Source organism: Coloeus monedula (genome assembly GCF_965178545.1).
Source record: "Coloeus monedula genome assembly, chromosome: 5".
Classification (NCBI taxonomy): Eukaryota; Metazoa; Chordata; class Aves; order Passeriformes; family Corvidae; genus Coloeus; species Coloeus monedula.
In genome coordinates this window covers 33245453-33262330 of record NC_138785.1, presented here as the reverse complement: position 1 = coordinate 33262330, position 16878 = coordinate 33245453, and the positions used below count along the sequence as shown (strand labels likewise).

General features: G+C 36.6%; 1 protein-coding gene across 1 annotated transcript in view; it reads right to left on the bottom strand.

Moving 5' to 3' along the window:
- CENPE (centromere protein E) overlaps positions 1-16878 on the bottom strand; it is a gene marked incomplete at both ends in the record, with an annotated part of 37030 nt that overhangs the window by 13525 nt on the left and 6627 nt on the right. Inside the window, 20 exons of the mRNA XM_082281314.1 lie at positions 669-878; positions 1377-1619; positions 2426-2584; positions 2691-2981; positions 3528-3737; positions 4565-4723; positions 4918-5229; positions 6062-6376; positions 7397-7551; positions 8010-8187; positions 8769-8903; positions 9260-9382; positions 9635-9709; positions 11702-11869; positions 11951-12007; positions 12321-12415; positions 14207-14351; positions 14691-14849; positions 15889-16008; positions 16656-16782. Of these exons, the coding sequence (XP_082137440.1) occupies positions 669-878; positions 1377-1619; positions 2426-2584; positions 2691-2981; positions 3528-3737; positions 4565-4723; positions 4918-5229; positions 6062-6376; positions 7397-7551; positions 8010-8187; positions 8769-8903; positions 9260-9382; positions 9635-9709; positions 11702-11869; positions 11951-12007; positions 12321-12415; positions 14207-14351; positions 14691-14849; positions 15889-16008; positions 16656-16782 (3436 nt within the window). The remainder of the gene's footprint in view (positions 1-668; positions 879-1376; positions 1620-2425; positions 2585-2690; positions 2982-3527; positions 3738-4564; positions 4724-4917; positions 5230-6061; positions 6377-7396; positions 7552-8009; positions 8188-8768; positions 8904-9259; positions 9383-9634; positions 9710-11701; positions 11870-11950; positions 12008-12320; positions 12416-14206; positions 14352-14690; positions 14850-15888; positions 16009-16655; positions 16783-16878) is intronic.

Below are 16878 nucleotides of genomic sequence, written 5' to 3'. Positions count from 1 at the left end.
CTGTCATAGCTTAAGCATGGAGGGGAACAAGAACAACAAAAAAGCCCAACAACAAAACAAACCCCTCCCATCTCAAAACTAGAGACCTTATCTGTATTTCTAGTATCAGCAGTACATAATGCTATGTAGGCCGAGACAGTTATTTACTTGAAATTTCTTTACTGCCCCTTCAATATTAAAATAGATGCACATGCTTTACTTTTCTTTTGAAGTGTATATGTACATATCTTTATATATACACACACACACACACAAGTGCAATCAGCACACGCTTTTACAGAAGGTGTTGCTTGCAATTTCCCTTTCACTGCCAGGAAAAAAGTCAGTTCTTTATATACTTTAAAAAAGCAGAATTACCCTTTCCAGATGAGCAATGTTTACCTTCAGCTACTTAATTATAAAAACCACATTCAGGTACAGATCACTGCAGAACATCACCATCCTCTATCACATCAATGTTTTCCTTACAGAAGAACATTTGTCATATCCTGATACTAGATATCCTTATGGAACAATATGGGTGGCCTATATCTCAAGTACACAATAAATCTGCTGTTTAATGGTCAACAGTCAAGTAACACAACTTTCCTGCAGTGTCTTTTGCAATTATTTCACTTAAGTGAGAGTTTAAATAAGCAAGCTTTCCATTACAGCTTTTGCATCATTACCAGAGTTCCTTCCCCAAACTCTTCTTTTTTCAAAAGTAAAATCTCCAGCTTCTCCTGCAATGAACGGTTCTCTTGGGTAAGGAAAATGATTTGTTCCTTTTGCACCTGAAGCTGATCGCTCTCTCTACAGCTGTTACTTTCCAATTTTTCCTCAACAAGCCGATCTCTCTCTGATGTGATGATTTTCATTTCTTCAGTCATTTCTGAGATCTGTTTAAAAAAATATGTGAAAGACAGCATTTCCATCAATTCAAAACAAAATTAAATGCCAAAGTTTTGTCTAATTCACCCTCCTACAGTGTTCTAACATCCAACTACTTTAACCAAAGTAGAAAAGCTTCCAATCCAAACCTGTTATTCAGAAAGTGTGAAAAGCATCAAGGATTCAAAACACAGTTAAGTTCATGCTGTCTACAGAGTGCCTTAATATAAAGCTGGAATCCAAGTTCAAGTACTGATTATTACATGAAACCTGCACTCATCTGAAAAAGTGACATTCATTACAAAGCTGAGACACTTTGAGGGTGCTATTAATAAACATCAATAAAGAAACTTAAACAAAATCCTTCGTCCGTGTTCATTTACCAACCATAGAAGTGATGTGCTGAGAATTAAAAATTAAGTAAGATTTGTGTTGAGCAGAAGTTTGGCACATTGGGAATAAAACATCAGAATACAAAATAGTGACTAAACACCAAAAGCCCTCACCTTGCTTGTTAGGCTGTCCTCCAAAATCTGTGACCGCCTCTGAACCTTTAGCAAATGTTCTTCCCTTTCTCTATAAGTCTCTACCATGTGCTGTAGCTCATCTTTCTCCTTGTTAAGTGAAGTGATTCTCTCCAGCTGCTGACACACTTGCTCATTCACTGCTCTTTCAGTTTGTTCCTTTTCTGCCAGTAGCTTGCCATACTCAGCTGAGACACGAGTCAGGTTTTCAGTGACTTCAGTGAGCTGAAGGAAAGAACAAAGGAAAGAACAAATCAAAACCAGTATTGATATTTGTAATCACCTCTTGCATGGGCAAAAAGAATTTGATGCTTTGGAGAAAAAACCCAGTAACATTCTAGAGTTCCTAAATTTTCTTGTCCCAGCAATCAGATTTGTGTTGAAGAGTGTTATTGGATCATCACTCAGAAGCACTGTCTGTACACATGGGTTGTTGTAAATGGATTGTTTTGAGGAAGACATCCCCAATGGTTTCCTGGTATAGTAATTAAAAAGAGATGTAACGACTTTGCCTAAAAACCAATCAAATGTCAGTGCTTCTGCCTCAGTGGTAGGTCAGAGTAAACGTGGAAAAACATGCAAGGCATTCTAAATCCATAAAAATGCCTCAATTGCTGTATCCACAGTAGATAGGAGACATTACTGTTTGCTAAAATGAAGCCTAAAATCCACACTGGCTTCAGACATGAAAATAGTAAGTAGAGAACAAATTTATAGTAGTGCAACAAATTAAAAAATGAGCTAAGCTGGCTTAAAGTTGCTCAAGGATCTTTAGAATGGCACAGCTACATTATTACATTACAGTTACATTATTAGAAGGAAAAAAGTTCAAGACTGGAAAAACACACAGAGGTCAAAGTGCATTGTTGATTCCAAACAACATTCAGTCATTCAGCAACAAGACATACTTAGTTGTAAAGCATAGGTTTCTTTATCACATTTACTGGAGCCCTACAAACTGAAGTTTGCAGAAGACATGGGCTGCCAAACCCGACTGAACGCCTGCTGTCCTTGACAAAACTGCTTCTGACCTTCTGCTGCAGTTCATCAGTTTTTTCCTTCAATGCCTCTTGTGCCTTCGAGAGCTGATTTTCTTTCTCTGAAATGCTTCCTTTCAGCTCCACAATAGTCTCCTGGTGTTGTCCAAGAGATTCACGAGTACATCTCAACTCCTCCTGCATCTGTGAGTTCTTTGGACACAATTAAAGTACATTAACACCTGAGCAACACTTCCAAAATCTAAGGCAGAAATCCACTAAAGCTGTCCTCCTCCAGGAAGAGGACTGCTTTTATTACCTTGCTAATTGTCTCCTGTATAGTTTCTCTTAGCTGGTCTCTCTCATTCTGGAGATTCTCCAGTTGCTTTTTAAAACCATCATCAACATCATCTCCCTCTGTCTGGGTGCTCACTTCCTCATAGTCATGTGGTTTTGGAATAACATCTGTTCTCTCCATTTTTTCAGATTCTCCTTGATAGTCATTGGCCTTTGCTTCCTCCATTTCACGCAATTTCCTTTGTGCCTGGCTCAGCTCTTCTCTCAGAAGAAACAACTCTTGCTCCATGGATTGTCCTTGCATCTGTGGTATCTATTTTGTAAGAGATGCAAGTCAACACATTCAGGAAGTAGCTTTAGGAGAAGCTTATCTGACACTTTTGACAGGTTGATTATGTACTACAAAAGGGGGCACTGCTGTAAACACACACACAGAGGTGTAATCAGCACATCCAGTTACATGAAGTGTTGGTTGTGATGTCCCTTTTACTTCCAGGAAAAAAGTCAATTCTTCCTATGCTTTAAAAAAGCAGAACCACCCTTTCTAGATGAGTAATGTTTACCTTCAGCTACTTAATTATAGAACATTCTTGTGCAGATCAGTACAGATCATTACTATCCTCTATCAAGTTAATATTCTATTTACAGTCAGTCATTCTCCTACTAGATGTCTATATATATATATAAACCAATATGGCTGGGGTATCTCAGGTAAACCACAATTAAATTGGAGGTACATAATAAACTTAATGAGGTACAGTCAAGTATCATGCCCTTTCCTGCAGTGTCTTTTGCAATTATTTCACTTAAGTGAGAGTTTAAATAAGCAAGCTTTCCATTACAGCTTTTGCATCATTACCAGAGTTCCTTCCCCAAACTCTTCTTTTTTCAAAAGTAAAATCTCCAGCTTCTCCTGCAATGAACAGTTCTCTTGGGTAAGGAAAATGATTTGTTCCTTTTGCACCTGAAGCTGATCGCTCTCTCTACAGCTGTTACTTTGTGATTTTTCCTCAGCAAGCTGATCTCTCTCTGATGTGATGATTTTCATTTCTTCAGTCATTTCTGAGATCTGTTTAAAAAAATATATGAAGGACAGCATTTCCATCAATTCAAAACAAAATTAAATGCCAGAGCTTTGTCTGATTCACTCTCCTCCAGTATTTTTAACATCAAACCACTTTAACCAAAGTAGAAGAGCTCCAAAACCAAGTCTTAGGCCTTTGCTACATGTTTTTTTTTTAATTCTGTTTGGTAGTATCTTCTGTAATATTTGCCATATTTTTATCTAGAAAATGTCTGAAAGGAAGAAGCCAAAGAAACAACCTAGTGGATTATGTTTTATACGTCTGTTCCAAAGCATGCAAATTCTGAATCCACCACCATTGACTTACTGGTAGCTAACACCCTTCAACAAAAATCCCATCTCCTGTACTGTGGATTCTCCCACCAGATTAACTGTGCCAGGGGAGCACCAGACAATATTCTCAGCACCCTTCTTTGCCAATTATTGAATAAATAGGCACAGAAACCATTTCAGCAGCCTTCTGTATGTTGGGATGTGAGCTGCCATTGACAATCACGTGTTGCACTTCTCATTAGGACTGTTACAAATCATTAGCCTCATTTCTACACTTAAGTAACCCTTATCTCCTCTTCCATTTCCCCATCCAATGCCACCACTCAAATCCATAACCATGGGGCACACTAGGTTAAGCAGAGGTTTATTAGAGTGCACATTACATCTTGAAGCTCTCCAGAAACAGCAGCAGCTGGTAAAGACTTGGATTAGGCAGTACTATTTTCTTGCCCACTTGCTACCAAGAGCCTAGAAAGACATGCAGAAGAGACTACAAGAAGATTAACTGGGCTTCTTGTAATTATTGCATAAAGTTTTACCCGTATTTGGAGTTCTTTAATGGTTTTCCCTCGTGCCTCTTCAACACTCAGAATCTGAGATTCTTTTTCAGAAATACTTTTTTCCAACTTCTTGACAGTATTCTGAGATTCCTTCAGAGAATTTTGTGTATTTCTCAGATCTTCTTGTGCCAAGATGTTCTTAAGAATATGAGAGAAAATTGTACAAAGAAAATGTACAAAGAAAAAACAAATATTTTGTAATGTTAGTAAGCATTCCTTGATTAAAAACAACCACACAAACTCCCAATCCTATACATTTTAATATACCTTATTAAAATAATAAGCTTCTTCTTAATATGTATGATCTATTGCTAAAAATGCAAAATTCCTACCATTGAAACAGTGTCCTTTATATCCTCTCTGAGTTGCTCTGTCTCAGCTTGGAGAGACTCCCCTTTTTGCTTCAGGTCATCTCTTTGCTGGGTTAGAGTTTTTATTTCTTCCTGACATTCAGCAAGCTGCTGCAAGACTGCCTGGACCTCTGAATCCTTGGTCTCCAGTCTCAATTCACTAATCCTTTCTTGCTCTTTTAATTGCTCCATTTCATTTAACTTCTGCTGAGTTTGAATAAGATCTTCTCTTAGCTCAAGAAGTTGTTTTTGCTCTGCTGTTTTTTCTTCCAGTTCTTTCATTTTGCTGGAGAGCTTTAGGTTGCAAAGGAAAAGACCAGACACTTCATTGTAATGCAGAACCCCATTATGTGTACGTGTTCTCACAGATCCTTTTATGAGCTTAGAAAGGATAAGAGATGCTAGCTAGCAAGTTTGTAATTTCTCTTTAAGTCACTGCTTATACTCTTGCCCACATTAAATAAGCATTTGTTTATGGAACTGTCCTGTGATTGCTCCTTAGCAGCAAAAGTCTTACTAAAACACAGCATTAACATGAAACTGTAGCATAGATTAGCAGTTATCAAAACCATAGCTGGAATATGACAACCATAGCAGTGCCCAAAGCTTTGTCAAAAATATGTATCTTTAACTTCCTTTTCTTCTTAAATATTTTAATATTTATTTTCCCTTTCTAAGGGTAAATTTCTGTGGCTATACTCTTTAGTTTGAATGAACTTCTGTTCTGAAAGGTCTCCAGTTCCTAATGAGGAAACTTTGTTTCTATGACTTTATAGAGTAGGTGTGAGCAGCATTGATGGGGAAAAAAAAATTACGTAATAAAGATATTTCTTAAGAACAGGAAAAGAAGAATTAAAAGGTTGAATACAGAATGAGAACCTGGAGCAACATATATTTCTTTACCTGCAAAAAGAGACCATTGCACTGTGTGGAGGACAGAGCTGCATAATCCTTCAGCATTATAGCCCTGGCACAGAATAAGTAATATCCACTCATGCCAGAGGAAGTCAGTGATATTGTCATTTATACCTTTTAAGAGTATTCTCCAAAACCTCTTTTGTTTTTTTTAACACTATGAATTAATTCCTCAAGTCCCATATGTAAAAAGGAACAAGCTGACACTGACCTCTAATTTCACTTCATCCAAAGTTGTTTTAGACTCTTGTGCTTCTGTCAGCAGACATTCTATTTGGAGCTTCATTTGTTCATTAGTTTCTGATGCAGCTATGTATTTTTGTTCTATTTCTTCATGGAGCTGTTTAAGTGCTACATATTCCTGATCAGACTTCACATATTTCAGTTGTGCATCTGCTAGATTGTCTTTTGATTTTTCAATTTCTTCAGTCATGTGTTTAAGTCTCATTTCATTATCAGCTACTTCAGAAAGCAGCTTTTCATTTTCCAATTTTAATAAGCGTAACTCCTCACATTTTTCAAGAATCTGCCAACAGAAAGACAATATTAATATAGAGTGTTTTCTAAATCAGTATTTGTCATACCTACCTAATAAAAAACAGGTACATGTGAAGATACAGGAAATAAAGTACAAGCAAACATACACAATAATACATTGGGTTTTACTTTGTTGGGAGGGAACTGTCTAGCAAAGGATCTTTGAAAGACAAGGAAGACAGTCAAGCCCTTTCCCAAGTCTTGAAAAGTCTCTTCTAACTCTTCAGATATTCTTCAATACTTCCCATTTCCTATGTTTGAGCTAAGATTGGACTCCTAAACAGATTACTTACATGTATCAATACTTTCTTCATGATACAGAGATGAAGTTGTTAACATCTAATTATGCTTTGCTGATTAGTGGAAGTAGACCCCTTGAGGGTTCGGAACTTTTTGCAAAGCATTAATGAGTTTGTAGATTACTTCCCCTGAATAATTTTCACCTGCACATGCTTAGTAGCAAGGGATTCTTAGGACAAAGAAAGTTAGAAAGTGTTTGCAAACAAGCCCTTTAAAACATATACAGCATACTTAGTCTACTAAGCCCTTACCTGCCAGGAAATAAAAAAGTTTCCTAACAAGTTTTCCAGAATTTGCAAGGTAAATCTCTCACTTCTCAAGCAGAATTTTTGCTAAGAGATCTTGACATTTTCTCTTTGCCCAATTAGAGAAAAAACCCCAGTTTTAGAATAGTGCCCAGGATGAAACACCATTATGACTATACATTCAGGTATCAATGGTGACCATAGCAAATAAACATGCAAATGGTTGGACTAGAAAATCATGATCAATTATAGTAGGCAGTGACTAAAAATATGATCTTAAACTTACTCCTAGCTACAAATATGAAATATCTGAGAAGCAACAATTTAACAAACTTAACTGTAAAATCTCAGGTTGACTTATGACAACTTCTGGCTTTAAAACTTCATATCCAATAGGCCTCCATTAGTACATTACCAGTGAAGTACAATACAAAACCAAAAAAAAAGGTTATATTTTGTTTTACCTCTTTCTTCTGCATCTCAACAGTATTTGGTAGAGACTGAAATTCTGATAGCTCATTTACTTGTTTTTGTAGGAGTGCATTCTCTTTCAAAGCATTTTCTAGTTCTCCTTTTAAGTCAGCAGCCTTTTTTTCCAGCTCCACATGAGAGAGCAAATCTAGAGAATTAAGTTTAGACTAATTAGCAAATGCAAGAGAAAAAAGCATGTTTTAAATTAAGCAGAAGACTTATAATGCATATGGATGTCATACTGTTATAATTCCAGAAAAGTATATTTTACTGTGGCCAATAATTAAAAGACTGAGCTCCTGGTCTGAATTCTGTCAGCACTTGTTTGGTTGATATCCAGTTTATTTTAGATTCTCTCCAACAACCTTCATTAACCTGACTGTGCAAAATACAAACCCATCTGTAAACTGAAGTCTTCCAAAAAGTTCAAGGAAGTGCTCAAGTAGTTACTCCATGCCCACAATACCAGATACCCCAGTATATTTATACTGACAGAGCCTCCATGTATTGAGGAAGACAAGAGCCAAAGCCTTGCCTATCCTCCCACCATTACAGGGAAAAGGGAGGAGAGGGGGACCAGGGAAAAGGCACCACATGGAACAGTACCTTTTGGAACTTTACCCTCCATGAGCGAAGTCAGTCTTGTGTTTTCTTGAAATAAAGACTGCAGCTCTCTCTGCAAGTCAGCTTGCATTTTTCTGTAACTGCTTTTTCCCGTTTCTATTTGGCTTTGGTATAATTGAACATCCTTTTGCATTTGATTGTGGTTATTTAAGAGTTCATTCTTCAGGAAAACAATACAACATGCAAGTCACACACAAAATAAAAGTCTCTGTGCTTGACATTTAAATAATGCATCTGGTACATTTTCAGTTGTCACTCTGACCAGCTTTGACCTTGATAAATATAGCAGAATAAGGCAGAATTTAACAACTGCATTCCTGTCAGAATCCTGTAACAAAACATACCTTAGAGGTCAGGGCCATAACTGCTGCTGTATTTTGTCTTTACTCTTTCAAAGCTCAAAGTAAGCTCCATACCACTTCTGAGTTCACCTCTCTTACTCTTCTTTGTTCTCTGGTAAAATTAGATCTGAAGTCTTATGTCCTAATAATGCCTTAAAGACTTTTTTTGCTCGCTCTCTCTCCTGGCAAACCTAAAACTAACCACCCACTCCTGTGGAAAAAGCCTTTACTTTCTTTTTATCTCTTTCCTGAAGACCCATTTTCCACAAATTGCATAATAAAACTATTACTTCAAGTATTTGGAGAAAGCTACTAACTAGTGTTCCACCACACTGGTGGCCTTCTTCACTAGTCTGGAAGCATTTGCTACAGCTATAAATGCAGTTCAACAAGTACTTGCCATCTTCTCCTTCAACTCCAAATTTTCACTTCTGAGAAAAGCAGATTCCTTTTTGGCATCCAAGGCTACAGCTTCACTGTCTAAGAGGGATTTGTTCAGCTGCTGAATTTCCTCAATTAGTTTATCAGAATCTCCCTGAAAAAGACAATACTCAAAGAAGTAAAAAACTATATAGCTATCATAAAGCAAACGTGTTCATTTTGCTGTGGTTAAAACATAAATGCAGGCTTAGAAAACTCAGTAAGTTTACATTAAGAGGAAGAGTAGCAGGCTGTTTGAGAGATGGGATAAAGAGCAGCATTTCCCATAGCTTGACTTCCCCAGAGTACTGCTGTATGATATGTAGTAATTAGCATTTTAAGCTTTGTGAAACAAAATATCCTAACATCTCTGGGGAAGCAGATGCTTATCATACCCAGGTTATACCTAAACTTAATTCAACTCAGGAAAACCAAAGTGATCTCTCAATCCACTAGAAAACTCAAGTTTACCACTGAGAAAGATGTCTCCTTTTGTTCCACTCTTGCTTTTTGTAATTCTTCTACACGATTCTGTAGTATTTTTATTTTGTTCTCTTTCTCTTTCAGCTGTTCCAGTTTAGAATTTATTTCTGCCTAAAAGATGGGGAGGAAAAAAAAACAGGGAAAGAAGCTTCTAGTGCTCAGTTTGGTTTTTCAGGTTAGAATTTATCAAAACATACATGGAAAGCATTCATGATTTTTAGAGATATCCTCCTTATAGCTGGTCAGATTAACCAGAGCCCAATGATGTCCAGCTTGTCCTCAGCAGATGTGGTATTTCGAGCTAAACAGACCAGGCACATTTCATACAAGTCTTACTACCTGCAAATTCACGGAGAGGCTCACCTTAAGTTCCTCATTGTACACTTCAGCATTTGAAACAAGATTCTTTAAGTTGGTAATTTCATGCATTAGTTGAATCTGTGGAGCAAATTAAAGCAAAATTGCAGAGGATGTTAGAAAGCACCCACACCGTAGTTTTAGTTGCCAACACCATAAAAACAAGCCAGGTCTATCTTCTGTTTTCTTTTTTATTAGTGGGCAAACCGTGTACATACTCACACATCTACTTAAACAGCTACAAAGCACGATGCTATGTATCCTTTCAAAATGGAGAGATGAGATGCAAAGCTCTGGTTTAGCTTCCCAGTAATTAGAAAGGATTCAAGTACAATTTAATCTGCAATAGTTTGACAAGCAAGAGCAATGTGATCAAAGCAATTAATGCAGAAATTGTACAGATAAGATACTTCAAATTCTAGTCATGTTAAGCAGCTTTTTATGACACAGTGCAGATATTTATGATTTAATCTATTCACTAACAGGAATGAGAAGTGAAACAAGCCATGAACACATTCAGTGGCATTCTCTTAAAGAAGTCACAAGTAGATGACCAGATAGGAGCTTTTTCAATTTCTTTCTTTTGGTCTTTGTTAGAAAAGTGTTACAATAAGCACTCATCTACAAGTACTTATGTATAGTCACAAGCAAAGGTAAGAAAATCCAATCTGCAAGTTTAAGATCAGTGAAAGGCTTTAAAACAAGCACTCTCCTGTGAGTATTCCAATGTAGTTTACCTGTGTAAACTGATATATTTCATCTAATATTTGGTGAAGTATGTGACCTTTCAGTGTTGCTGTAATTAATCTGCTACATGGATATCAATAAATGCTTACATTTTATGGACTGTCTTCAGATATCTGAAAACGAATAATTCAAAAAGCAATGCTTGCAATGGAAGCTACTTCAGACATTGCATCTGTTATTAGATACCCAAAAGCTTTGCAGGGGAAAACTGTAATTTAGGATTTGTTAAACATGGAAGATAGCACATTCAGTCTAGCATACAAATCGTCTTCCAAAAAGAATCTTAAACACAAGCTAAATGATAATATTTTATAGATCAATTTTCTTTAAGATCCATAAATCATTGTAGGGAACACAATGCAAACAAGCAGTGATATTGTTAAATTGTAACCTGAAATAGCAATGCAAAAGGATGTAACAAACTTCAACATTAGTGTCATGATCAGAGAATATTACACAGACTAATGTGCACGAGTAATGTCCAGCAAAGGTATCAGGAAAGAAATGGAATAATACATCCATGTTTCAATACCTCAAGTTGCTGCTTTTGTTTTTTTGGGTTTTTTTAAACCATAATTTATTTCACAGTCTAGCCTTTAGGCAGGTAGAACCTAATACAAGTAGTAAGTATTTTAGACTACAGAATGGGAGCATAAGCATTTGGACTAACAAGGAACATCTCCAGTAACCACACAAAGAGGTGAAAAGAACTAGAAGTCAACATTTCCTATATTCTAAGTTATCCAGTAGATAACTTCACTTTTTTTTGTGACTTCCTGGCACAAAATACAATGTTTTGATTTTCCAGACATTACTGTTTTTCCTATTATTTTAAAATAATTTTATGACTAAGGTAAAAAATATGTTAAAAGTTAATGCTCACATAGCTCTGACTTTTGGTAATCCATGGACTATCTTGGGTTGTAAGACAAGACATTTCACACAAGAAATATAGGAAATATGGTTTAGCAACCATATTTTAACTTCAAACCAGTTCTAAAATGTATTTAAGCAGCAAACCAACTGCCTCAGAAGTCTAGACTGAAATTTAGATCACACATTTATAAAAATAACATATAGGTACATATATACACACAAATACATGTTTAACCAGGCTTCAGTATGGAACTCTCCAAAAATTTGTCTGAATTCTACACTCCAAGTAAACCCAGTTTAAGACCTGGGTTTATTTATTCTGTTGCTGAATGGAGCTTATTACACCATCTGTTTGTGAATCAACATCCAAGGCTGAATGTTGAATAAACTGAATAAACTCTAGAAAGTATTTGAGCATAGACAATTCATATCTCTATTTCAATGCCTTACCTCATGATCTTTTTGTGTTTGCTTTTCCAGTGCTTCAAATTCATCTATTTCTGTTTTTTCCTTCAGTTTCTCTTTAATTTCATTTATTTCTGATTTCAACTGCTCATTTTCCAGCACAAGGTTATTGAAGTTAGCTTGCAGGACGTTGACCTCATTTACAGCAATATCCTGAAGAAGCAGCACAAGAAACTTTTAGAAGCTGTTGCTGCAATGTTAGCCTTATTTCTAGAAAATTCAGAACAGACCTACCTTTTCTAGTGCTAATGCTTCACAGAGTTGCACAGATTCTTCAAAGTCTTTCTGAGTCTAGAAAAAGAAGCACTCTCAGTTAGCAGATCTACAAGATCAAGCAAGTTGAGCATTATGTTCCTTGTTGCTTGTCTTTTCACAGCTAGTCCTGTTTAAAGACCAAAGTTGACTGGATCATCTGCCACAAACCCACAGAAGCACAGAACCATACCCCAGCTCCACAGGCATGTCCAAGAGACTTTCTAACCAGTTTCAGTAATTCTGCAGACACAGAATACTGGTGTCCTACAGAAGAGTAAGGCTGATCTTACTGAGAAGCATGTTATGCATATGCATAGTATTAGAAAGTCAAAACAGATTATGATGTTACCCAATTCATGCTAGGACCAGCAATCCATTCTGCTTCTGAAATTTGATCAGGAACCATCAGGGAAGGGCTGTCATATTCCGAATTCTCTAAGGTAGCTGAAAAGAAAGATGTATTAACAAAAGTACCAGTAGGTTTTAAACAGAGCATCAACAGTTTTCTCATAAAATAGTTCTACCACATTGGAAACAATCGTTCAATGGCAAAAACACAGCACACTGAGTAGGACTTCTGACTCTCATAATTTTCTGTTATGAAAGGGACCACCACTGAAGTCCAGTCCCTATACTTAATGCCAACTATCTTACCACAAGTTAATGAAGTCTAAACCAAACCTAGAATATATACTTAACTACAGACTAGGAAAAGTTTGACTGTCAAGGAAAGAACCACTCAACAGTAATCTGCAAGACAAAGAAAAAAAGCCCCAGGAAATTCACATACAAGCAAAAAAGTTTGACTGAAGGGTAGGTAATAAGGATGCAAGAAGATGTAATTCAGCAGCAACATTGCTGAATTGTCCTCTTGTCTTCAGTTCAATTTTCTTAGAAAATTTTTTTCCAATTTTCAGTTTGCTCCTCTTATGAGTCCTTGAATTTCTCTGTCTCAATCTGATATTTGAGTAATGACTTCCTTTTCTTGTTGAGGATTTTGTAATTTTACACGCAGACCCCTCTCCATTTTTTCTCCTCCTTGTTGTGGGGATAACATGGGTCGAATGGATAGTCTGAGTTAAAGAACACTTTCCACAAAAACTGGGGGCTTGGGGTAGGCTGCACAGAAGAAGTGTTTGTGTAGACCCTGCCATTTACCTCACAACTCTAACCTTTGGTTTTAAGAAATTAAAAGCTCAATATTCAGGGAAGGTGGGGTGGTAGAAGCAATTTCCTTGAGAAGCATGTACAAGAACAGTTGGAGTTTTGTTAATTTGTGCTATCAAAGAATCAACTTATTCCCTTTGGGAAATGTAATGCAATGCTGGCAAAGTTATTTATCAGGAATTTCAGAATCATGGAATGGTCTGGGTTGGAAAGGACCTCAAAGACCATCTAGTTCCAGCCCCTCTGCCATGGGCAGGGACACTTTCAACCAGACCAGGTTCATCAAAGCCTCATCCAACCTGGCCTTAAACACTTCCTGGGATGGGGCATCCACAGCTGCTCTGGGCAACCTGTGCCTCACCACCCTCACAGTGAAGAATTTCTTCCCAATATCTAATCTAAACCTACTATCTCCGTTTAAAACCATTCCCCCCACTATCTCTGCATGTCCCTTCCAGCTTTCCAGTATGCCCCTTTCAGGTCCTGGAAGGCTGCAATTAAGTCACCCTAGAACCTTTTGTTCTTCAGGCTGAACAATCCCCATTTTCTCAGCTTTTTCTATAGGAGAGGTGTCCCAGCCCAGTGATGTCTCTGTGGTCCTCCTCTGGACTTGCTCCAACAGGTCCATGTCCTTCCTGTGCTGGGGACTCCAGAGCTGGACACAGCACTCCAGGTGGGGTCTCAGGAGAGCAGAGCAGAGAAAGGGGCAGTATCACCTCCCTTGACCTGATGGCCATGCTACACATTATTTCACCTGAAGAATAAGACTTATTCTCCCTCTTTATTTGAAAAACCTTATTTCCAGCACAAGAACTACTGGTATTACCATGCTAAACTCACTTCCCTTCCAGGCAGCATTCTTTGCTGGCAGACAAATGAGACTTCCTTGCAGGCAGCTTTTAAAACGGAGTTCATGAAATATCATCTGATTATAGTGCCAACTAAAGTTAGTTTTTGTATTGTTAGCAAATTAATTTACTTTTTAACTTCGATTCATTAAAAAGGGATTACTTGTGATTTCAAAGGTGATTTGCAGACTTTCCTTATTTTTTCCCCAAAGTTACTTACAATCCTCCACATCTGGTACTGCTGGCAGAGACAACTTCATTTTTTTTGTTTCAGTCAGCATTGCATTTTCAAAGTCTTCAATAAAGCCCACATTTCCCTGGCTTATTTTACCAGGAGCCCAAGTAACTCTTCTTCTTCTCTTGGCCTTTAAAAAAGTATTTACAGAAGAAGTGATAAAACCAAACCACCAGGAAGAGTAAATGTTGCCTCAGACTAGTTCTGTATCAGCAGTTAACTAGACAGTATTTTGCAGTTTCCCCAAAATTATTTGGAAAGCAAAAAAGTCCCTGGAGTCTGTTTATCACAAGGCAACATTGAATTGATACTCTGAAGTTAATTTAAAAGTTAGCCCTCTAAAAATATGAAAGATGTGAAAATTGCCCATCATACTTACTTTTCATTATTAATATAAACATACGTATTTAATACTACTTTTTGCAAAGTATTTCAGAGTTATCAAGTAAAATCTAGAACAGGTGCTTACTTTAACATTCTGTTTTGAGGCAAAGGAAGCAGAAGTCACCAGCATCTCAGTTAAGTTTCGTATTCTGTCTTCCTGTACTTTTTGAAGGGAATTTTTTTCTTCCAACAGTTGGGCCAATTGGTCCTTTTCCATTGCATGAATCTGAGTTTTTGAAGACACCTTCCATATAGAGAATATTAATCAAACTGACATTTTAAGAGCAGAAACTACTCCTACAGAAGATACACAATTACTGATATTTAAAAACAACTCTACACATACACTCTTTTAAGTCTGGAAGAGCAATCTTTAAGCATTAATTATGAAACTGACAATTTAGTCTACAATTCTACTGCAGACTTCGTATTTAAAAGTGGTCAAAACTCCCAGAAACAATACAGCCTCAAATTTTTCTAGGTACAAAAAAAAAAAAAAGCATTCTTTCAAATGTAACTCACTACCTGCAGAATGCTGCAAATTCATTATCATTAAAAAAAAAAAAATTTCTAAAAGTTCTCTCTAAGGATACTTATAATTTGCAATAAAAAAGTGTGCACAGTTTTATTTAATGCACTAGAACAGTATGTTCAGCATTGTTATTTAATTGTGCTTTATGTTTTATCATCTGTGGTCTAACAAGACTTGCAAGATTGTTCCACAGCTCCACAGGTTTTTAGAGCAAGGAAAACATGAGAGACTACATTGTTTGGTGAGAAGTTGCTATTGTTCATTTTCTAAATGCAACTTCCACCTATACATGACCTAAGTTTTTCCAGGGATATTCATGCAGTTGCAACTTCCTGCAACTCAAACTGAAGTTAGACATCAGTAAGGGAGGAGATAATATGAAGTTGGGGTCTTTAACAGACATTCAATCACTTCTTACATTATTTAATTATATTGTTTCTTTTGATCAGTTAAAGTGTGCTGTAAGGCATCACAAATTTCTGTTCTTAATGATGTTAACCTACTGATTAGGTGTAACCAACTGACAATTCTGTTAGTTGATATCATTCAGTCTTAGCTTTCACACAGATGTTGATTATCACTAGTTGTTCCAGACTACACATCACCCTTTCAATTTCTATTCTCTTAAAAAAAATTGCACATATTGCTTTAAAGAGTTTACCTACCCCTCCAAATTTAACTGCTTTTGGTTTAAAACAGGTGGTCTCCAAATAGCTATCAGTACTAAGGATAGATTTATTTTATTACATACTTCCTCCAGCTGCTTTTTCAAATCTAGAATTTCTTTGCGGTATCTCTTCAGGAGGGCATCATCATCAAGTACTTCATTGACTTTTGGTGTATTCTTCATTCCTTTGGCTGTATTGGCAAACTGGAAGAACATTCTTTCATGGGCAATAGTTCGAGAACAAATATACAAAAAGACTTACTCTGTCCCATATTTCCCAACAGAATTAAAGGGAGAGTTTATTAGATAAAGAGCAGCATATAATAGGACACAAATATTTGAATTAGTTTTTAAAATGTATTCTAAGCTTTGAAAAGGTAAGTTTTCTTTGCTTGACACTAATACCTAAAACATGAAGCATAACATTTAAGTAAGAATATCCCATATTATTTTTTATTTAATAAAAAGCTTGAAAGATCATCAAAAAGGAAGACAATCCTACCTAAAGAATATATACTGATCATTAACAGTTCAATTCCTGTAGTGCCTGACATCTTGTGCTAGCAAAGGCTTCTCTAACTATGTTTGGAAAAGGCAAATGAGAGAAGAGCAGTTATCTCCTGCCTGCAAAATGAGAGAAGGAGCTTTGTTCCAACTTTCAAAAAGCTCTAGCTAGACAACCTAGCACAAGATGACTGGGAAAAGATGCTGTGTACAAAAAAAAAATTTCAAGTTCTGAGTTTACAGAAGCCCTTCAGAAGATCCAAGTCATTAAAGATTCAGCAGATTACATCTTCCACTCCTCAAACCTGTCTACAATGAGTTACTAGAGAACAGGTGAGAAGCTTTACCTGAAGAGTACTGAGTGTCTCATCAAAAGAAACAGGAGTAATTGTACAAATAATAACTGTTTTAGCATTTCCTCCAAGGGAGTTCTGCAGAATTCGAGTCAGCTTGCTGTCTCTGTAATTTATGAAGCTAATAAAAAAGAAGCAACAAAAAAAATTCAGATATTTTGCACAGAAAAAATACAGTAAGTATATTTTCTAGAGGTAGTAGGTTATTTGAAACATT